The sequence below is a fragment of the Prosopis cineraria genome, unplaced genomic scaffold (genome assembly GCF_029017545.1).
Source record: "Prosopis cineraria cultivar Desert tree isolate PC_DT_omini unplaced genomic scaffold, ASM2901754v1 PC4, whole genome shotgun sequence".
NCBI classification, from domain to species: domain Eukaryota; kingdom Viridiplantae; phylum Streptophyta; class Magnoliopsida; order Fabales; family Fabaceae; genus Prosopis; species Prosopis cineraria.
The window spans coordinates 13,720,318-13,743,704 of record NW_026555335.1 but is presented as its reverse complement, the minus strand read 5'-3'; the positions used below and the strand labels follow the sequence as shown (position 1 = coordinate 13,743,704).

General features: G+C 32.1%; 1 protein-coding gene and 2 long non-coding RNA genes across 4 annotated transcripts; 1 reads left to right on the top strand and 2 right to left on the bottom strand.

The window, feature by feature from the left end:
* Positions 1–7,092: 7,092 nt before the first annotated feature.
* LOC129307788 (uncharacterized) lies at positions 7,093–12,111 on the bottom strand. Its single transcript, XR_008592482.1, has 3 exons — positions 12,037–12,111; positions 7,664–7,981; positions 7,093–7,327 (listed from the first exon to the last, which is right to left on the bottom strand). It is a non-coding gene; the product is annotated as an uncharacterized LOC129307788 (long non-coding RNA).
* A 3,279-nt stretch (positions 12,112–15,390) lies between these two features.
* Positions 15,391–22,125, top strand: LOC129308723 (cellulose synthase A catalytic subunit 7 [UDP-forming]). Of its 2 annotated transcripts, none has more exons than XM_054950054.1 (13): positions 15,391–15,549; positions 15,635–15,830; positions 15,924–16,126; positions 16,238–16,337; positions 16,563–16,680; positions 16,895–17,161; positions 17,237–17,582; positions 19,065–19,328; positions 19,436–19,648; positions 19,948–20,161; positions 20,250–20,449; positions 20,616–20,972; positions 21,290–22,125. In XM_054950054.1, the coding sequence occupies exons 1-13, from the start codon at positions 15,475–15,477 to the stop codon at positions 21,869–21,871; spliced, it is 3,135 nt and encodes a 1,044-aa protein (XP_054806029.1). In that variant the 5' UTR covers positions 15,391–15,474; the 3' UTR covers positions 21,872–22,125. The 2 variants fall into 2 exon arrangements, with proteins under 2 accessions (XP_054806029.1, XP_054806030.1); XM_054950055.1 differs by having other exon boundaries at positions 15,392–15,549; positions 20,253–20,449.
* Positions 19,383–21,291, bottom strand: LOC129308727 (uncharacterized). Its single transcript, XR_008592714.1, has 2 exons — positions 21,139–21,291; positions 19,383–21,030 (listed from the first exon to the last, which is right to left on the bottom strand). It is a non-coding gene; the product is annotated as an uncharacterized LOC129308727 (long non-coding RNA).
* Positions 22,126–23,387: the final 1,262 nt, after the last annotated feature.

Below are 23,387 nucleotides of genomic sequence, written 5' to 3'. Positions count from 1 at the left end.
GAGCTCAATGGCAGTTGTTCTCCTTCCTTCGTTTAGATCTACTGAGCTTGACAATAGCAAAGGTACATGGAGGTGGCGAAAATGGAGGGGAAGCCAACACCTTCATTGCGGATCAAATCTTTGGATTTGAAAGTCCTGGACGACTTCATATATAGCTAAGGAGGATATATAAATATGGTTCGAATCTAGAAGCTAGATTTGATGGTGTAGGTTTAGGTAGCAATGAAATCAAAGGGATTCACTTGCAAAGCTCCAATTTCTTACAAAGAATTAATCTCTCATTAATGATGACACTGCATTAATGATGCTTTTGAAAAGGAATGGATATAGCTTTTGAAAAAACCATGAAACAAATTAATCAATATCCATTGGTGCAAATTTCTAAAGAAGGGAAAAAGCTATGCTTGCCGTGGATGGGAATTTTGGTTATATATAATTCCATCCAAGATCTCTTAAACCTACTCAGACTTGCTAAGATGTGGCAGCTCAAAGATTTTGAATTGATTAACCAAATAAACAAATACTAAATTCTCAGAACAAACAGCCCAACAGGTTATATAATTTTAAATGGTGGTCGTTGGATAATATTTGACCATTTACACTACAAGAAAGCAATTTTTTTTCAGGAAAATTTCTCATGGCCATTGAAACATGAGAATTTCTTGCAGATTTTCTCACATAAAATCAATTTATACATAATTTCTCACACCTTTTTATCACAACTATGATATGATATGAAAGAAATATCTGCGAGAATTGTATGAGAAAATTTACAAAAACTATAGTGCTGTGGTGCCAATTTGGTGACAATTTTCTCATGATTGACAATCGTGATAAAACAAAAGGAATGTTATCAAAATATAATATAAACAACTTTTCATAAAAAATATATGTAAAAGAAATTTTTACAAAATTTGTGCCCATAAGAAATATTTCTAAATGATAGAATTCCTATTCTTTTTATCTATGAGAAATTCTCACAAGATTGTACAATGTGAGAATTATCTTCAAATAGGTTTCATGAGAAAGTCTTTTGAAAAAACATTTCTCACAGTCAAATTAACGATGATAACTTTTTTCAACACATTATCTATGAGAAAAGTTTTCAAGTTATTCATTTTACGTATTTTTCACATATAATATACCAAGAGAACCTCTTTTAAATTTAAACTTATAAGAAACTATTCTTTTAAATGTTTCTCACAGTTTATTAGTAGTGAGAATTTCTCATCGAAAATTATTGTGAGAAATTTATTTAAGTATATATTTCTTTTTTTAGTAATTTTGTTAAATAATATTAATTAACTAAAAAATTAGTTTTATGGAAAAAGTATTTAAGTGTGTATATTTTTATTTTATATAAAGTTTATCACTAAATAATTAAAAAAATATTCAAATAATATTGATTTTGTTCAAGATCAAACCAGAAATTTTTTTATCTACATTTTTAAGAATAGGAATATTTTCTTTTTATTACAAATAAAATAAATAAATAATTGAAATAATAAAATAAAGTAAATATAAAATTTTCTCACAACTTATATGTCAAGAGAATCTCTCTCAAAAACATACCTATGAGAAATTATTATTGTGAATAATTTCTCACTGCATTATTAAATATGAAAAATTTATATTAATAATGGGTGTGAGAAAGTTATTTAAGTATATTTTTTTTATAATAAAACACAAAAATATCAAGAAATTTTTTCTCCAAAAACTTCTAGTTTCCTTAAATAAATAATAATGCATGGCTACTTATTAACTTTAGAAAAAAGGCCATATATATAGTCAAGTTTGGCCATAACATCTCGTGCTTTCTATAACCTCCTCTCATATATCCACTTAATATAAGAGAAGATTACGATCTTACCATTATCTCACATCATTCACATTTAATTAAATTTCATTTTTAAAAGCTTCAGCCGAAAACTTACTTTATAAAATCAATTAACTCACAAGACAATCAAAGAAAACACAGCAAAAGTAAATTATGCACACTTCAAATACATAGTGGACATAACCCATCAACATTTCTATCTCAATTGCATGCAATTTAGCATACAAAATAAAACTGAACTTTGGTCAGTGTGCTAGTGCGCCGCGACGTGCTTGTCCGGATTTTTGCTATCATTTTGACAGCAAAAATGACAAACTTCCGGTGTCCGCCAATTTCTCATATGACATCCGATCGGAGTGATTCAAGCGCTCACACAAAGCTTACCTCGTATACTAAATAATGAGATAGGTTTGGACACAATCTAATAGTTCGATCAAAATTTGGGCACCCGGGGTGTAAAAAAGTCACTTTTTTTAAAAATTTTGCATACCCAAGTGCTCAAATCGATCACTTTCTCTTATAAGACCAAACTAGGCCATGAACCAAGTTCAAAAGAATTTAATACACCTGATTGATTACAATTAATCACAATCATGCTCAAATATCAAAATTTGACCCTTCTACGACCAATTTCCACAATTCACTAACTTAACATACTATGCCATTTCTTGACATAACTTAGCCCACTCGGCTATTTCTCAACTCATACATATGCAATCATATCCACAATACAATCTTAGCTTCCAAATTACTCATTTCCTCATAATTTGTTCTTTGACTTAAGATTCACCAACATATAACTATTGTAACACAAACATACACAAATCAAAGCCCCTTTTGTCTCAAACAATACATATACACATAATCGAGCTTGATTTCACAAAAAACTCAATTCAATACATGCATGCAACCAATGGCAACTCATATACACTTATATATACAATCTTTCAATTCAGTTCATTACACAACTTTAGAGTACACAGCTTCACAACTCAAGTCAATCCAGACTCTTCCTATGGCCTGATTACTTCTCGATCTTGTAAACATATAACCATGGGGGTGAGATAAAAATCTCAATAATAGAATAACTTACTCCTATTGACTATCACATACAACAATACGAAAGTAAATATAGTATATAATTAAAATCTCATAAAGTAGTATTTACATCATATCACATTTCATTTTCCACTTTTCATCAATCCCAAAGGATTCCATGCTATTGCAAGATATTTCATCATATCATATAAAATACTAGCATGATCTCTACCAACCAAACCTCTAAATCACCCCGACATGAAACCATAGGCTCATCTCATACCAATATACACTCTCATTAGTCTTGAGCTCACTTGTAGTGGTAGAATCACCCAGCCAAAGATGTTCTAATGCACAATACGAACTATAGTTTTTTCCAATACACACAATGGGGCGTCATTAACTTTAAACAGTATTATAAAGATACTAAAGAATCTCTCATCTCTAACTCAGTACCTTAATAGGCACTCAAGAGATTTTCTCTAACATAGCACCTTTCAAGACATTAAGGAGAATTGTTTCCAATACCGCACCCTAACACGGTACTAAGAAAACCTTACCATATGGTTTTTATCATCTCTTATACTCTTGGGTGAACTCTCACCACTTAGATCATACTTTCTCGAACCATTTAAGTTTTCCTTTTCACAATTTACTTTTCTCATACGTAACATATATATATATATATATATGTATATAGCACTTTACATTACAAAACATAATTTCAATGCTCATTTCGATCAAAAGTCATTTTTACACATACAATCACTCAATGCCACAAAACATGCTCAATTCAAAACTAATTCATGTATTACATAGTATATTAACATACAGTTACAATAATTAGTCAAACAAAGAAAGTTATTTAGTTATCTCAATCCTTTTGTCACTAGAAAGGTTACCCGTGGATTTTCACTATCATATAAGCTTATCTCAAGCTTTCTTTCTCCACTCACACGTCCAATATGCCAATCTGAATATATTTTGCACATTTTAGTCATTTGGTTTATTTTGACCAAAAACTCATTTTTACCACTTAGGGTTATGTTCATCTGTAAACTTTTTTTCATTTATCTATTTTAAGTTCATGACAACCCAATTACTACTTTACATCACCTCAACCAGTCTTATTTCACTTAAGATAGATTTTTGCCCTAACTTTCTCTCTCTAAAGGCCAAAATTGAGCCTCCAGGTTTAAAACTTTACCGTTCCGCTCCAAACTAATTGCAAAGCTCTAATTTAACTTTCAAGAATCTTTTTATTACTATTGGACAAGAATCAAACTCCTCAAATTCCATCGATTCAATTTTCCTATAACTCATTTTTAGAGAAATTTGTGTAGAATGGAAGGTAAGAGTTATACATAGCTTACCTGGCAAGTTACCAATCCGAATCACCTTCCATTACTCTAAAATGACTTAACCTATCTTTTTAGCCCTACTCCTCTCTCTGTTTTGTGTGTTTCTCAAATTCTCTCCTTTGAAATTTCTGAAAATTCATGACTTATAAAGTGAATTTCTAGTTCATGTGTCGCGGCACATGCAGCACAAGCCGTGGCGCGTGGCACAATGAGATTTATTCTCACCACACACAGTTGCTTCGACCTAAAATGCACTCCTATCGCCCATATATGTCCATATAACATATAAACAAGTCAAAATGCCAATTAACCATCCGAATCTTTAATTCCACTTTAATTTCCACTTCATCCTCGATTAACCTCTAAACTTAGGATTAAAAAATTTAGGATGTTACACTTTCTGGCTAAACTGAATATCCAAATTATTAAATATTATTTTATTTTATTTTTCTAGTCAACTTCAATTTATATATTAAAATAATTAAGTTTTGAATTTTATTTTCTTAATAACAAAAAAGGAATTCAGCTATTAAGCTTGTTGTTTGTGAGGAATTTGTCTAGCACAATATTGTTCTAGTGTTCAAGTTTTCCGCGGAAAGTTTGCACCGTGAGAAATTCACTCAATTTATGTAGTTCCGAGAGAAATTGTTTTTAATGTACACCATTCTTTTCAAAAAAATGTTAATAAAAGATTGCATTAGGATTTGAACACAGGGCATGAGGATTGATGTTATGGTTCACGTGTATAACCATGAAGTTATGATACTACTTTTGAAAAATATAAGTTTTTAAATTATATTATTTTAATTTGCCATATTATTTGAGCAGGCTTATAATCCTATAAGGCACACAAAAAGTTGTACAGTTAAAATGTTTAGTAGGGAATAAGAGAGAATGTTACCTTATAATATATTCAACATGGTCTACTTAATTGAACATAAACTTATTTGAAAATATTTTACATAAGTGAGGTAATTAATTTTCTTTATATATGTATTTTTACTTTTTAATCTTATGCTAAAATAAAGCCAACGATAATTGGCTTTGTCGAAGAAGAGGGAGAGAACTTTTTTATTGAAAAAAAATGTCAACTGTGTAAGTTCTTCTACAGTTAGATTGTTTTTTTTTTCCTGCCAACAGAAAACTAGATTAGTTACTTAAAATGAAAATTTTAAAATGTTGACCACAGAAGGTTTCATTATTAGTTAATTAAAACCAGCTTATACTTAGGCCCAAAATTGGGCTTTAATTAATACAAAGAAATTATCGAACAAATTAAAAATAAAATACTCATATGACTATGATATCTGACATAAAGCATTAAATCAATGGCCCAACACGTAAAAAAAAAAAAAATTATTCTCATTTGCACGAAGCCTTTAATATCTTCTTCTAAGTTGAGGACACTGAAGCTAAAGGATACAAATACGTGGCACATTTATGCAATATGTCTCCCTCTTGCATTATATTCTAAACTTTGGCTTCCATATACAATTGAATGGTTTGTTTTTGCTGTCATTTGAACTACTATTTGAGAATTCAACAAGCTCTTACCATTTATATATGTCATCATGAAACATAAGCTTTGCATTATTCTCTTTATACAAGATGACTTAATGCAAGCTTTTATGTCTAGAATTGGCTAGTTTTGCTTGATCCTTTATTTTTGTGCCATTGGCTTTCCTCTATCACTCTAGGTACACGATTTGGTGGTTATCAATTAATTTTTGTTTTATATTTGCTATCCAATATTGTTTTGCCAATTACAAGCTTTGTCATGTTTAGGAAAACCACCCTTAAAATTATAAACTAGCAACAATAGTCATGAGAGGGTGCACTTAAAAGTTGAAAGAAATGCTAAATAACAAGAGTCCCTCTACAAAGAAATGCTAAATGCCCCTCCATTAAAAAATATAAAATATTTTTTGAAAAAATGTATATTAAAAAATGTAAGACATTTTCAGTTTTTTGAAATTTAATTATCGCTCTTTTTTCAAAAGTGCTTTTATTAATGAATAATTTTATATTTATTATAGAGTGTTTAATATGGATAAATATGAAAAGATAGTGTTAGTTTAAAATATGTAACTACTTTATTAAAAAGTGAGATTCAATTAAAAATATATTATATTTTTTAATAGAAGGAGTAACGTATTACCTCTCTTGATCAACCGTATATAGTTATCAACTATCATTTTGTTCTTACCATCATGCCCCTCTCCCTTCCTTCTCATCATCCCTGTACACGCGAGGCTTTGTTGTCTTGTCTCTTTTAGTCAATTATATTTCCTTCTTTCTATGCACAACAACAATACTAGTAGAGGAGTTTTTATGTCAACGTCCACCATCATTGATTTACCCACTAATCATGTGAACGGTGTGAAGTGTGAACAATTGTAAAATTACATTAATAGTTTCCAACTTGATTTGCTAAATAAAAAAAGTTTAAACAACAAATTAAATATATAAAAGTCGAAATTATTTAAAACTGTATGCAAGATTTTAGTAAAAGTATAAAAAAATTAGAAATAAAATAAATGGTTCCACAAAAAACATAATAATTAAACAATTTGAAATAAAATTTGTAATAAAAAATCATTCATAATAATTAAATTATTCTAAAATTCCAATGCTCTCTCACTATCCGTATTTTCATTATTTCAAATTTCAATTATTTGATCATCAATTTCACTAGGTTCTCCTAAAATCAGTGGGGTCAAATTAAAACTCGGTCCATATTTATATTAGGTATCACAAAATTATATTAAGATCTCCAAGGACACGTATAAACCAAGCCGCATCCTTCTAACATAAAATTAATAATATATCAAAGCTAAAATCCAGCAAGAGCTCAAACTCAAAAGTGTTATGATCCACATTTGCCAATTATTTTTTGTGGAAAAACTCTGACAAGATGACTAGATGAGATAACCTCAAATATGTGAATGAAACTTGAATGAGACAATAACATGTGACCTCTTTACATCACCCATATATAATTCTTCACTATTACCTCGTTCTTACCCTTATAACTACTCTCACTTCCTTCTCATTTATGAAATAATGCTCCATCATTGATAAATGACTCCACCTGAACATCACCATTGGATGGACAATAATAGATGTGTAAGAAAGTGTTTAAAGATCACTGGTGAGGTGTTTGTTGGGATAGAAGAAGATCCTCCTTTTGATTATTATTTAGCAAGTGATTGATTATAATTGGTAAATCTTGTTATTATTTTGTTTATTATGCTTGTTAGTTTGTATTTTATTATAAAATTTTATTTTATTTATTTATCTACTTATTTATTTATTTAATTGCTTTAGATAACATCTTCTCAAAAAGACATAATGATATCTCGAAAAAAGAAGAAGGGTAAGACAATGAAATCATCACAATCTCAATCACTAACTATTTTTTTAATACCTTAGACATGTCCATCACCACCTCAGACACAATTATCACTGCCTCAGACACAGCTACCACCACCTCATACACAGCCATTGCCACCTTATACACAGCCATCACCCCCTTATACACAACTATCATCGCCTGAGACACATCCTTTACCACCTCAACCACTAGTTGTCACACAATTACCATAAACTCAGCCACAAGTTGCTAGCAATTGATCACCAAGATCCAAGGTTGATTCTTCTAGATTGAGTACAAATATAGCTGGCTTGTCTAATCAAACATATGATGCTGGGTCTAGATTAAGTGATGGTCGCTTGGTGATTCGTCCTGAGAGTAACAAGGAGTAAGTACATTTTATTTGAATTTTTATGTTATCATTTGTTACTTACTTCAATTGAATTGGTGTCAATCTTATCTAAAATAACCCATTTAAAGTATAAGAGTGGATGGCCTACATTTAATAAAGTCCCAGAAAATGTTAAAATTTTATGGTTTAATGAATTCAAAGTGAGCTGATTTACTAATTCATTATAACTTATTGATACAAATATTTTATTTTGTAACACTTGACATTTTCATGTTTTTATATGCAGCTAAGATGTGCTTGGGATCCAACTTTAGACAACGATGTTCATAAAATATGGAAGAACAAATGTAGTGGAGTGATTTGCTCCTTTTTAAGGGACATTTGAATTGTAAAACAAAAGGTTAATGGTTAATGCCTGGACCTCGAAAGGAGCTTAAAAAATATTGAGAAAGTGATGAATTTAAAGCCAAATCTAAGAAAATAAAAAAAAATAGAGCAGCTAACATAGGAGGATGCGTGCATAGAGGCAAACGAATAGCATTTGTAGGGCATAAAAGAAGAATGATAAGCATAATTCAAATATGTTTGTATTTTTTCATTCTTTAGTTGACTTAATCCTATTATTTTTTTATAAATAATGTAGGAAATTGAATTCAGAAGGCCTTGTGAATATCTTGAGGTTTTTAAGAAAATTCAACATAAGGTGGAAAAAGGTTGGGTTAGAAAGAGAGCTGTTGACACTTATGTAAGTTTTTAAGTCTTTATTCTTTTCTTTTTTTGTTTTTTAGGCATACATTTTAACATTATTTTGTTTGAATGCAACACAAGTTTGAGCAATTAAAAGAATGTCAAGAATCTGACTCTAGTATTTCCAACTCTGCTTTATGGCTTCAAGTGATTGGGGGGAAAATAAGAGGGGTTGAGTTTATGGGCTAGAATCACAGGTAGAGCTTTTTAATTCTAATAGAACTCATTGTGCTAATACATCTGGTAACATTGCACTTTTAAAGAAACAACTGGAAGAATAAAAAAATTTTTTATGAGGATAAATTTGAAAAGGTTGTTGAATTTTTGTGAGTAACAAAGGAAGAATTTTGAGCTAGGAATGAAAGAAGAGAGAAAGAATTTTGTGCTAGGGAAGAAAGAATAGATCAAAAATGGACAATGATCGTGGCACGGATAAGCAAATTTAAAAAAGATGGTCCTTCCAAACCAATGATGAGAAGGATCGTGGTGATCTAGAGAAAACTCACAAGAAGATGGTTTTAATGATGAAGAGGATGATGAGTTCAATGAGAATGAATTTATGTGATTTCATATTTTATGTGTTATGACTTTTAAAATAAATTTTATTGCATAGTATTATGACTTTTATTGTGTAATATTATGACTTTTGTTACAAACAGTATGATATAATGCAATTTTTTGTTAGTTCAATTGTGATATATGTGCTTATATCAACTTTTATTTGATTGTCAGTTATTTCAGAAATATTTTAATAGGTTTCTAATATAATTTTTAAATTATCAAATAAATAATGGTACTAATATAGAATTCTTACGAAATTCTTGTGAAAAAACTTTGTGAGAATAACTTTCTTATGAAAATTATTAATTTATCAAATTAGTGAGAAAAACAATTAATCAAGTTGTTGGCATTTCTCACAGTATATGGTTATGAGAGACGTTCTCACAAATGTTGTATACAATAATATGTCTTACATTTCTCTTAGAATTATTTTAAAAGAAATTCTTCGCAACTTTATTATGCATGGAAATTTCTCACTAAATATTGTCGTAGGAAATTCTCATTGCATCTTTATATGAGAGAATTTCTCTCGCCGATAATATATGAGAAGTTATTATAGATTTATATTGAAAGCACTTCTCTCAAAAAGTTTTTGCAAGAGTTTCTCACAAATTTTTTTCAACAAAAACCTCTTACAATAAGGCCGTGAGAAATGGTTTTCATAGTTCCATCCATGAAAAATGCTTTTTTCCTTCGATGGTTTTGACAAACCTTTTAGTGTAAGAAATGTTATGAGAAAACTCTTTCTCATGAAAATTTGAGTGATTTCTCACATGTTTGTGCCGTGAGAAAAACATTATTTTGTTATAGTGTTATTATTCTCATTTTATGCTGGTCTCCCTAAATTGCCATTTGGGTTTGATTAACAAACATCCAACTGATTCAATAATAAAGAGATTCAATGGCGAATGGGCAATTGCATGCTTTGAAGGGTTGACACACTTACACTCTTATAGAATTAGAATCAAAAAAACAAAGTAGGCAAGACCGAAAGGGAAAAATATATGTTAGGATCAATGTCAAAATTGATTTGCAAAAGAAATTAGTTTCCAGATTGCTTATCAAAGACAAATTGTATAATGTCAAAATTGATTTACAAAAGAAATTAGTTCCCAGATTACTTGTCAAAGACAAATTGTATAATGTCAAAATTGATTTACAAAATAAATTAGTACCCAGATTACTTATCAAAGACAATTTGTATAATGTTGAATGTGACAGCTTAAATCTTATTTCTTTTGGATATGGCTACCATGATCGTATAATAAAAATAACTGCTAGTATAACCCCAAAAATTTGTAGAGATTAAACACAGTGAGATGAGGTGGATACAAATAAAAAACAAGGGCCAAATTAACAATAAGTAGAGGAGTTTAAACTTTTTTTTTTCACAAAAAAACCGTACACAAAGACTAAAATTAAGAAATATCTAAAATGATAAGGTGAATACAATCAGAGGGAGCTCAAACTTCAAACAATCACACGGGGCAGACAAAATGATGGGTCGTCAGAAAAAAGCATCAATAACTTCCTTGGAGAATGTAAAATTAGATAAAGGGCTTTTCTAATTATCTTGATTAATTGTTGCCTAGCACAATTGTAGAGCTTTGGACAACATCAAAGTCAATATTTAATTACTTTAATATAATTAGCTCTTTGGAGCCTCTAATGCTCATTCAACATTAAGGGGAAAAAAGTTTACAAATGATCGAGAATATATATATATATATATATATAGGGAAGATGCTAATTTTTTTTCCCCCCAACAAAACGATTCAGTCATGAACCGCCTTGAATACATGCTTTCATAAGAGTGGTGGTTTAAGTTTAAGTTTACAAAGAACCCTCACCAAAGCTTGCTTTTGCAATTTTTGATAAAAGCCTCACAATGTTGGAGCAATACCAACATTACTGGTAGCTGTACGGATTAATTGCCAAGAAATCCTGACCCCACCCCCTCATATATTTTTGCGATCATGTTTTTCTATAATCACCACTGTTGGATTGAATATTGTTTCTTGTCATAGATAATATGATTTATCTTTTTAGATTTGGTAAAAGTCTAGATAATCAACAAATTATATAATCAATATTTGTTAAATTAGTTTAATCAATTAATCGAGGGGTGCTTTGTTCGAGGTCTCAAGTTTGAGTCATGAATGTGTTAAATAAAAATATATAAGGCATCCCCGAGACACCCATGAAGTTGTGTTATGAGTATATAAAAACGATTCTAGAGTCCGGATAGTCTGTAGTGGAGGTGGTATGATAATATTCCAGGTTTCTCAGAATAATGGACGATGGAACAAAAAAAATATATATATATTCGCAAGTGATCTCTCTTCAGCCTATTATCATGACTAAATGATAATTTATTTGTTAAAGTCTTCAAGGGAGTCTCTCCTTTGCCTATATGTATATAGCGTATGCTTAACCTCTCAATCTTAATTATTGGTTTTGTCTCATCTAAGATTATTGGATTTTTGTGTATTAATTAACTCTTATAATTAAGCTTTGGGATTTTTTTTATAATTATCTGTTTCTGCTGGTATGTACCTTTCTGATCAGTTGTCTATAGGGGCCGGATTTCACATGTGAATTTCAAATCCGAGTTCTTTATCACACAGATGCAGTTTACAACAGATCCAGCGAACTGATTAGCAATAACTTCTTCAAATTAATTCACAGAAGATGAAGTCTCTTGGGGTGTCCAAGCAAAACAATGAAACCAAACCAATCAAAATTTAATTTGGAATATGCTTCTTACCTTCATAAATATTGCCAGAAAAAACCATCAATTCTGGGAAAATGCTTGCTCTCTCTCTCTCAGCCGCATTTCTCCATATCTCTAACAGGCTAGGGTTTGATCGATTTGCTTATATATATATATATATATAGATTTATATGTTGAGATCGAGAAGAAAGTAATAGGAATGATATTATTTGTGTACTGTTCAGATGTAGAAGCCACAACTTACATACCTAACGTTTTGAAGGTAACTTGGCTTTAAAGTTGGTTTCGTTCCAAATGCTGACATGTTATTTTACTCGCAGATGAAGCAAACACACACGCACACATCGTAGATCTGAAAGCAACACCTTACGTGTTCAGTAATTTTATCATTCCAAAATAACGTAACAAAAATGTGAACTAATTATTTCGCAATATTTATTGCCATCAATAATCAATCTGATTCTTTTTGACTATATATACAATGGGTACAATAGTTTATATACTTTTCTTCCTCTTGTCATTCATGGGAGTCACCCTCAAAATAAAAGTTTTATTTTTCAAAATTCATGTAATTTTTGTAAGAGTTTTTGTATCTCGTTGATTACCTTATCCCAAAAGTGTTCTTGCGGTCTAGCTATCAATTTTCAATGAAGTGACAGAAAGAATTTGTTACACACAACACACTCTCTCTCTTCCTCTATGTCATTTTATAATTTTTTTAGAGTGATTTGATGTTTCATGATATAAGATGTTTTGTGAAAATAAATGATTCATGAATGAAGCTTATTTCAAAATTACCTCTAATTATTTTACTCTTTAAATATCTTTTTCGTCTATCTTTCTTTCCTTTATTAAATCAAAGATATTTTGAAATTAGCATATATATATATATGTGTGTGTGTGTGTATTTTTGAGAAATTGAGATTCTAAGTTGTATTTAAGTGCCATTAATATACATAGTTTTACCAAAAAAAAATCTTATAAAATGAGGTGGAGACAATAATATATGCATTAGGGTGAGAGCTAGAAATTGAAACAATTTTTTTGACAATGTTAATAATATAAATAAATAATTTTTCTTAGTTATGATGAATTAGTTAAAAATAACTTATACTATGGATTAGATTAATATATTGTATAAAAAATAATTAGACTAAAATAATCTAAATTTTTAATAAAACACATTATTTATGATTTGGAATACTAGTAAGTAATGCACAAAACTCATACTAGTTAAAGACAAATATTTGTGCGCGCGCGGGGGTAGTGACGAGGTTACTTCATGGATATCCATTACAATATTTATATCTCTCTATTCATTGAGGAGATTAACCTATAATGATTAAGAAAGAACCACATACTATTTATCTACATAGCTAATGGTCCATCTCCCAAGGTATCATTGATAATAATGGCTATTTTGTTAGTGACACAATTTTGAACCATGGCTTTAAAAAAAAAAACATGGCTTAAAAATGCAGTCATTATTTGAAATGGCTAAATTGTCCATGGGACCATTTTGTAACAGTGTCACATATTAACCGAAATTAAAGTAATTAGCACCAATATCATTTTCATGATGTAGATTTTGAGGGTGACAACTATATACAACTAAGCAGACACTAGTCTAATCTCATTATACTGTACAAATAAATCTTATTGACAATATGAAATTAAACAGCATATCACCCGGCAAAGAAAAAAAAATCGAAGGTATATTTTTATATTGATTCTGAATCAATATCAATATCCATTAATAATAGTACGCCCATGCATATCCAAGCTACTGAAAGCTACTTTATTCATAAAATGTTAACAACATGAGGCATAAAAATGTAATTATTCTTTTAGAAAATTCATGCATTTTAAAATATGACAAATAAATTCCAAATTAACCTTGCTATTATTAATTAGGTTCTATTAAGTATCGCCAAATATACTAACTGAAATTCCTTTTTATTTGACTGAAGTTTCTTTTGGCCTTTACCTCTCCTAAATGTTGCTCATTAAATTATTTTTTCACCTGCTTTCTCTTTATATTTCTTTCTCTTGAGAAGATGATTATGATACTCAAAGTTATAATTTTTTAAATGGCTATCCATATCATATAGAATGCATATAATCATCAAATTCATCCTCTCAGTATTATTATCAGAATGATTAGAAATTTGGCATGCAATTGACAAATTTCTATAGACCAGGATTTTATAAAAGCAAATCAATGTACTGATTGGCTTACTCATTTGAATTCCTTGTGACTAATTGTTTGTAATTGCATGGTCTTTACCATGGTCCTATCTATTAAAAAAAGAATTTTTAAATGCTGTCCTATTTATTTTTTTTATTATCAATTTTTCTCTTTAAGAAACAGGTTGGTATACGAAAAAGATAAAAAAGAAAAGGATAAATAAAAAAATGAAACATATTGATAAGTCACATTTAAAGTGAGAAATTTATATGTATGTCATTGGATCTGAAACTGATTGTGTAATAATAGAAGATCATTCAAGCTCAAGTTTACTCAGATCATATCGGCGAAAATTGTTTTTGATTTAGGGCACGTCATATTTCCCACAAGTTGCATGCATACATGTTAGGTTATATCAATAAATATTTCACCGTGGTTGGATTGAGGAGAAGTTACTTTGTTCTTATTAAATGAAGAAGTGGCGGGTTTGGATATTATTGAATAGAGAGAAAAAACATCAATATTATATTATAAGCTCATAATTTATGAACACAAAATTTACTTATGAGGTTTTTTTTTTAATGTGAATTCATAATAATGCCACTCTGTTTAAAAGCCAATAGTATTTCACTCGACTTCCCTCTAATCAGAAGCCTCCATCAGTAGCTCTCTTTATGACATTGGTAGCTCTTCATGAAATCACAAATGTTATAAGTTTAAAGGGAGAATCTCTCCTAAAAAGTTAATATGTTGGGCAGCAAAGCATCTTAAACTTAAATTATAAACTTTACTTTACTTGAGAAACTTTGCAATAAAAGACTCACAACATAACATATACCGGGTACTAAATAGTTTTATAAAAAAATAATTCATTTAAATAATTATTAATATGTCTTTTTATTCAAATTCAAAATACTAAAATAACGTTAACTATCAGTAGGAATGAAATGAAATCAAAATAAAAAAGCAAATTGAAAATAGAAACGAAAGAGGGAAAGAGAATAATAAATAAAACAGAAAATGCCAAGGAAGGAGGCCGTTGGAGAGAGAAGTCACAGAAAGGCAGCGAGGTAGAGAGAGGTTGGAAAGAAACAAAGGAAGGAAGGAAAGTCGAAGCTTCAATTGAAGGCAATGGAGACTCCGTAACTAATCTCAGCAACCCTAACGTGGACGCATTAGGTGATCTCTCATCACTTCCATTTCCGATCCTTCTTTAAACTCTTACAATCCTAACTTCTTCTTCTTCATTCCCTTACTCATCATCGTCTTCGCCGCCACCAACCATGGAAGCCAGCGCTGGACTCGTCGCCGGTTCTCACAACCGCAACGAGCTCGTCGTCATTCACGGCCATGAAGAGGTACGTAATTATTAATATTCTTGCATTGCCATCTACTTGTATATTGCTTGCTGGTCGGTTCTGATGATAATGGTGGTGGGTGCAGCCCAAGCCTTTGAAGAATTTGGACGGCCAGGTGTGTGAGATATGCGGCGACGACGTCGGAATCACCGTCGACGGCGACTTGTTTGTCGCCTGCAATGAGTGTGGTTTCCCAGTTTGCCGTCCCTGCTATGAGTATGAACGCAGAGAAGGAAGCCAACTCTGCCCACAGTGCAAGACCCGATACAAGCGTCTAAAAGGTACGTACCTATTATATAAGCACAATACATGATGATCTTCAAGTAGTAATACATATATATATATATATATATAACTTGAATTTGGTGGTGAAGGAAGCCCGAGGGTGGCGGGAGACGAAGATGAGGAGGACGTGGATGACATTGAACATGAATTCAAGATTGCTGCAGACGAGAAGAACAAGCACAACCATATGGCAGAGGCCATGCTGCATGGCAAGATGAGCTATGGAAGAGGTCCTGAAGATGACGACAATGCTCAGTTCCCTCCTGTCATCGCCGGAAACCGCTCCCTTCCGGTATGATTTTCATCACTGATCACTATTGAAACTCTCACCATCAACCACACATACAGATATTTATCTCCAGAATTTATTGTACTAACACTGTAATTTTATTATTGCATGCAGGTGAGCGGAGAATTCCCAATATCATCTCATGGTTACGGAGAGCAGATGCTATCATCTTCTCTGCACAAACGTGTTCATCCTTACCCAGTTTCTGAACCTGGTAATATTTATTCTCTCACAAAACCATCCAATTACTAATTTTGGTTTGTTACACTTCATTATAAGAAACGCTGACATTGGTGCGTGTGTCGGAGATACTGTATCATATGTTGATTTTCCAATCACAAAACTATCCAGCTCATAATTTTCTTTTTTGTTTGTTACATATCACATTAACTTGTTGATTTTTATTCACTGGGTGTGTGTAATGTGATGATCAAAGCAGGAAGTGCAAGAGGGGAATATGAGAAGAACGAGGATGGCTGGAAAGATAGAATGGAAGACTGGAAACTCCAGCAAGGCAACTTGGGGCCCGAACCTGATGAAGATCCAGATGCAGCCTTGTACGTTTTATTGGGGTGTAAAAGTCAATATATCAAAAACCAGACCAGTTATTAAATCATTTAAAAGCCTGATTTAAGAGATAATAATCAAAATCGTCATAAATAAGACATTTCATTGAATGGGTCCAAACACTACTTCAATAATTCATTAGTTCAACTAGTTGGATTGAACTAGTTTTTGATATAATTTGGTATGCAATTGGTAATATTGCAGGTTAGATGAAGCGAGGCAGCCACTGTCAAGGAAAGTGCCAATAGCATCAAGCAAGGTCAATCCGTACAGGATGGTGATAGTGGCACGTCTTGTGATTCTTGCATTCTTCTTGCGATATCGAATTCTGAACCCAGTTCATGACGCCATGGGCCTATGGCTGACTTCCATTATATGTGAAATCTGGTTTGCTTTCTCCTGGATCCTCGATCAGTTCCCCAAATGGTTCCCCATCGATCGCGAAACTTATCTCGATCGTCTTTCAATCAGGTACACAAGCTTACCTTTGGATTAAATGTTTTGAGGCTTTGTGTTATGATGTAACATAATATATTAGAAATGCAGGTATGAGAGGGAAGGAGAGCCGAACCTGCTGGCGCCGGTGGATGTGTTTGTGAGTACGGTGGATCCGATGAAGGAACCGCCGTTGGTGACGGCGAACACGGTACTGTCGATATTGGCGATGGATTATCCGGTGGAGAAGATATCGTGCTACATATCAGACGACGGAGCATCGATGTGCACGTTCGAAGCACTGTCAGAAACTGCAGAATTTGCGAAGAAGTGGGTCCCGTTCTGCAAGAAATTCAGCATTGAGCCTCGAGCTCCTGAGATGTACTTCTCTGAGAAGATGGATTACTTGAAAGATAAAGTTCAGCCCACTTTCGTCAAGGAGCGTCGGGCGATGAAGGTCTGTATTATATTAAAGCTTCTTCATCTTAATTTGTATTTGTACTCACACTCAGTGGCCGAAGATTTCATTAAAAAGATTTCTATTTTAAAAATAAAATTTTATTGAATTTAATTATTACTAAGTTTAGAAAAATCATCAAAATTATTTAGAACATTATTTTCTTATAATCCATCAGTTAGAGCTCTTTGATAGAACTTATAACAATCTTAATCCTTTAAAATAATTATATAGACTTTATTTTATCTTTTTTATGTAAATTACTCGTTCTTTAAAACCTAAAACAACATTCTCATATCAAAAAGAAAGAAGAATGACAAATAAATTCCTCCAAAATTAGAAAATGACAATTTGTTCTCATAAAATATGATAATGCCTTCTAAGTTTAAGAAATTTTATTATTATTAAAGTTTTTGATAAAATGATAGAACTACTTCTTAACTTAAAAAAAAGTGCAACAATTTTTTTCTTTCACAACTTTAATTTTAAAATTCATAACTCTAACTTAAAAAACAACTAAAATGATTTAAACATTCAAAACTTTTTCTCCATTTTTTTCAATCAACAAATTGTAACAAAGTTTTTTCATTTACAATTTTAATTTTAGAATTCACAATTCTAATTCAATAAATAACTAAAGTGGTTTAGGTATTTACAAGTTTCTCTTATTATTTTTCTTCAATAAACAAAGTACAACAAGTTTTTTTTATTTATAACTTTAATTTTAGAATTCACAGGTCTATTTCAGTAAATGATTAAAGAGGTTTAAATATTTATAACTTTTTTATAATTTTTCTTCATTCTTTAAATTAAGGGACATTTTTGTCATTTCATCAAAAATTTTAATGATAATTAGTTCTTTTAAATTTAGAAGGTATTATTATATTTTGCAAGCTCAAATTGCCATTTTCCTATTTTAAAGAGATTTATTCATTATTTTTTCAAAAAAAAATCTTAAACAACATTAAGTAAAAGTTTCATGTTTGACTTCATAACTTTTTTGACCTCAAACAAATTGATTTAAACCCAATTAACTTGATAATAACTTCTCCTTATGTGCTTGCCTATGCTCCTTCTACCCTAAAAGGGGAAAAATACTTTCGCGTTTGGGATCAAACTGCATCATATTGATCCTCTAGTTTTAGATAAAATTTAGTGTAGTTTTTAATTTTATAAAATATCTTCTAATTTTGTATCAATTATTGCTATTTAAAAAAATTAAACTTAACATGTCTAATGTTTAAACATGTTTCAATATTTTTGTTTGTGAAACTATTAGCGTTTGAGTTAAAAAAATTAAAAAATATATTATAAAATTAAAGCATTAAAATAAAATTTATGGAAAGTTTAAGGAATTGCTTTGCGTGTGCATATATATATATATATATTAAATCAATCTTTTGGTGGTTTTGTTTGGTCTAGATGTATTTGAACTTTGTTGAAAATTAGAAGAGGATTGAACTTATATTGGGTTGATGACAGAGAGAATACGAAGAGTTTAAGGTAAGAGTGAATGCACTTGTGGCGAAAGCCCAGAAGGTTCCACCAGGAGGGTGGATTATGCAGGATGGGACTCCATGGCCAGGCAACAACACCAAAGACCATCCTGGTATGATCCAAGTCTTTCTTGGTCACAGTGGAGGTTGTGACACCGAAGGCAACCTTCTTCCTCGTCTTGTTTATGTCTCCAGAGAGAAAAGGCCAGGTTTTGCTCACCACAAGAAAGCTGGTGCCATGAATGCTCTGGTATGTCATCATATATATATATATATATATATATATATAAGACACTTTCACAAGTTTAGCTTCAATTTGATTATGCCATTGATTAATTAACTTTTGGAGTGTTCCAGGTTCGGGTGTCTGCTGTGCTTACAAATGCCCCTTTCATGCTCAACTTGGATTGTGATCACTATGTTAATAATAGCAAGGCCGTCCGAGAGGCCATGTGCTTCTTGATGGACCCTCAAACTGGAAAGAAAGTCTGCTACGTCCAATTTCCTCAGAGATTTGATGGCATTGACAGGAACGATCGTTATGCCAACAGGAACACAGTTTTCTTTGATGTAAGTCAGTTCAGCCATCACAAATCCAATGCCTAAGTTATCTCTTCCTTGAATTTAATTCTTAGGAACCAATCACACTTGCCAGAAAAGTTGTGTTCTTCTATCACATACAGTTGCATGATACTAGTAAATTCAAATTTGACTTGTTTAATGAACTGGTCTGATAAACATACCATCTTCCTAGTGATCTAATGTGTTTGAGTTTGTGTCTGTATCTCTGTTGTGTAATCCATGTTTCCTAGTTTGATTTTTCGGAACCTTAAAGTTGATCAATCCCCCTTATTTGTGTTTCTATGCAGATTAACATGAAGGGTCTAGATGGTATTCAGGGTCCTGTGTACGTGGGGACAGGATGTGTGTTCAGGAGGCAAGCTTTATACGGATACAACCCTCCAAAGGGTCCTAAACGCCCCAAGATGGTAAGCTGTGATTGTTGCCCATGTTTTGGACGCCGAAGGAAGCAAAAGGATGCTAAGGATGGCGCAAATGCAGAGTCTGCAATGCTACAACAAGGTTCTTACAAATCCCAATCACTTGTATTATAGGTACTAAGTTTGATTTCCATATATAGCTATTCTTATTTCTCTGTGATTTGCTTCAGCAGGGATGGAAGAAGATAAAGAGTTGCTGATGTCTCAGATGAATTTTGAAAAGAGATTTGGGCAATCATCTATTTTTGTGACCTCAACTTTGATGGAAGAAGGTGGTGTGCCTCCTTCCTCAAGCCCAGCAGCTTTGCTCAAAGAAGCAATTCATGTCATAAGCTGTGGCTATGAGGATAAAACAGAATGGGGAACTGAGGTAATACTAACAATACTTCCTTTAGACATAACAGGCCTTAACAGCTTGAGGTTAACTCATCCTCCATATGATATCAACATCTTATAATGGGGAGGCATTAGATATTGTGATAAAATTATCAAGGACTTCAACTGATCATCTATGTTCTTGCCTTTATCTTGTGCAGCTGGGTTGGATCTATGGATCTATTACCGAGGATATCCTTACAGGTTTCAAGATGCATTGCCGGGGTTGGAGGTCGATTTACTGCATGCCAAGGAGACCTGCATTCAAGGGTACAGCTCCAATCAACTTGTCAGATCGGCTCAACCAGGTGCTTCGTTGGGCGCTGGGTTCAATTGAGATCTTCTTCAGTCCTCATTGCCCTGCATGGTATGGCTACAAGGGTGGGAACAAACTCAAGTGGCTCGAGAGATTTGCCTACGTGAACACCACTGTCTACCCCTTCACCTCCCTTCCTCTACTTGCATACTGTATTCTTCCTGCCATCTGCTTGCTCACTGACAAGTTCATCATGCCACCGGTAACAATTCTATACATGACTTGCTAATGTGATTAGAACATACTCATGATTCCATAATCTTCAAAAAGCAAATAACATGATATAAATGCTGATATCATATAGAGTAGTTAATTGAAGCTATGTATTCAAGGCTTCTAAAGATTTAGTTACAAGTTCTAACACTTACCTGCTAAAAGTTGAGTTGAAGTCACTCCGTTTATGTCAAGTAAGAGATATGTAATTAGTTAATTAATAAAACTAATTACAAGTTGAAGTCCCAGAATGCATATGAGATCTCTCAGCTCATATAAGTACTACTGTGATCGTTGATGTACCAGATAAGCACTTTTGCCGGTTTGTACTTCGTTGCTTTGTTCTCTTCCATCATCGCGACAGGCCTCCTTGAGTTGAAATGGAGTGGAGTAAGCATAGAGGAATGGTGGAGAAATGAGCAATTCTGGGTCATTGGTGGTGTATCAGCACATCTCTTTGCTGTCATACAAGGCCTTCTTAAGGTGCTAGCTGGAATTGACACCAACTTCACTGTTACATCCAAGGCAGCAGATGATGAGGAATTTGGAGAACTTTACACCTTTAAATGGACTACCCTCCTAATCCCTCCAACCACTATACTAATCATCAATATTGTTGGTGTAGTTGCAGGAATCTCAGATGCTATCAACAATGGCTACCAATCCTGGGGACCCCTATTTGGAAAGCTCTTCTTTTCCTTCTGGGTGATTGTTCATCTCTACCCATTCCTCAAGGGTTTGATGGGTCGGCAAAACCGAACACCGACCATAGTTGTGATATGGTCAGTGCTCTTGGCTTCTATTTTCTCACTACTTTGGGTGAGAATTGACCCATTTGTGATGAAAACTAAGGGGCCTGATACCAAGATGTGTGGAATCAACTGCTGAAAGAGTGGCTTCTTTTATGGTAATTCTTTGATGACGAACATCTTATGTAAGATCTGTAAATTCTTGATTGTAATATGGCGTATGATGTTTGAACCAGAAAGGTGGAGAAATGAACTAGGATGAATAAGGAAAGAGTGAAATTTTTGTGTAGCACAGATTGCAGCATTCTCAGTTTTGTAAATGTACTCAATTACATGTTTGGCTCAAATTTGCCCTAAGGATTGGGAAGTAAATCAAACCTATAGATTTGTCTATTGCCCTGTTTGTGATCAAAACTAAGTCTAACATACTCTTACGGTTATGATGTGAAATCCAAAAGCACAAGCAGAAATAGCACAAGGAATGATAAAAGAAGAGAAATAATATGAGAACTTGTTAGAGGATAGAAATTGAAGCATTGTTTTGTTTCATCTGCCCAAATCAAAATCCAAAAAGCCAAATTATTTTTTAAAAAAAGAAAAATAAAGGGAAGTATCAACTGGCATGTACCTGAACAAAGCTTTAGCTTTTATTGTAGTTGAATTCTTTCTGCTCAAATTGACTTCAAAATACACATGTACAAGCACACACACACAAACATGCACGTGCGCATGCACGCGCACACGCAAGGAAGAAATATAAAATTAGGATAAAATTTTTATAAAATGCATAATTTTATACTCTTTCCGTTAAAAAATATAAGATATTTTTAATCGAATCTCACTCTTCAATAAAGTATTTACCTACTTTCAAACTAACTCCATCTTTTCACATTTACCCCTATTAAACACTTTATAATAAATATAAAGTCATTCATCAATATGGGTACTTTTAAAAAAAAGATAATAATTACATTTCAAAAGACTAAAAATGCTTTATATTTTTGAACATTTAATTTTTTTAAAAATATTTTATATTTTTAAACAGAAGGAGTATTATAAAAGGCTGTTTATCACCAACAGTGTAAAAAACGAAATTAGATTAGGGGAAGTAAACAAAAACATTATTAAATTAGCAGTCTTTATAAAGAGAACAAAATTTTTAAAAAGAATATACAAAGAGTTAAAGCCAGTTAAACCAGCTGATCGGGCTTTTAAAATCTTTTATAATAGGTATGCCGAAGCTAAGATACTTCGCAGCATTATAGTAGTATTGGATTACATCATATGAGTAAATATTGTTTAATTAATCTGAATCTTTGATCTGCAATTTTTCTCCAGACGATAGGCAGAAGAACAAGTTTTTATTATTGGACAGAAAAGACGTGGTTTCCATTCAAGAAATCTACACTTTCTAGCGATAATTCCCATCCAGTGGATTTTCCCTGCTGCAAAGGAAGAAACATACGAATTGTGCTGTTTCTTTCTCTGCTTACCCATGCACGAGTGCCATTTTATTGCCAAGAACAAGAATTCGAAAACAGTCAATAAGAGAAGAACTTACTCGATCAAAGCTCGGCTTTAGAATTTTAATCCTTTAACTCCCGCTCATATAGGCAGTTTCTCCAAATTCAATCATTTCAACGATAGAGATCTAT

Bases quoted from the DNA above. Each gene is read 5' to 3' on its own strand.
- LOC129308723 (XM_054950054.1), top strand. From the start codon at position 15,475: ATGGAAGCCAGCGCTGGACTCGTCGCCGGTTCTCACAACCGCAACGAG. The intron at 16,127-16,237 runs GTATGATTTTCA...TATTGCATGCAG, and splicing joins CCGGAAACCGCTCCCTTCCG to GTGAGCGGAGAATTCCCAAT. The intron at 20,162-20,249 runs GTTCTTACAAAT...GATTTGCTTCAG, and splicing joins GTCTGCAATGCTACAACAAG to CAGGGATGGAAGAAGATAAA.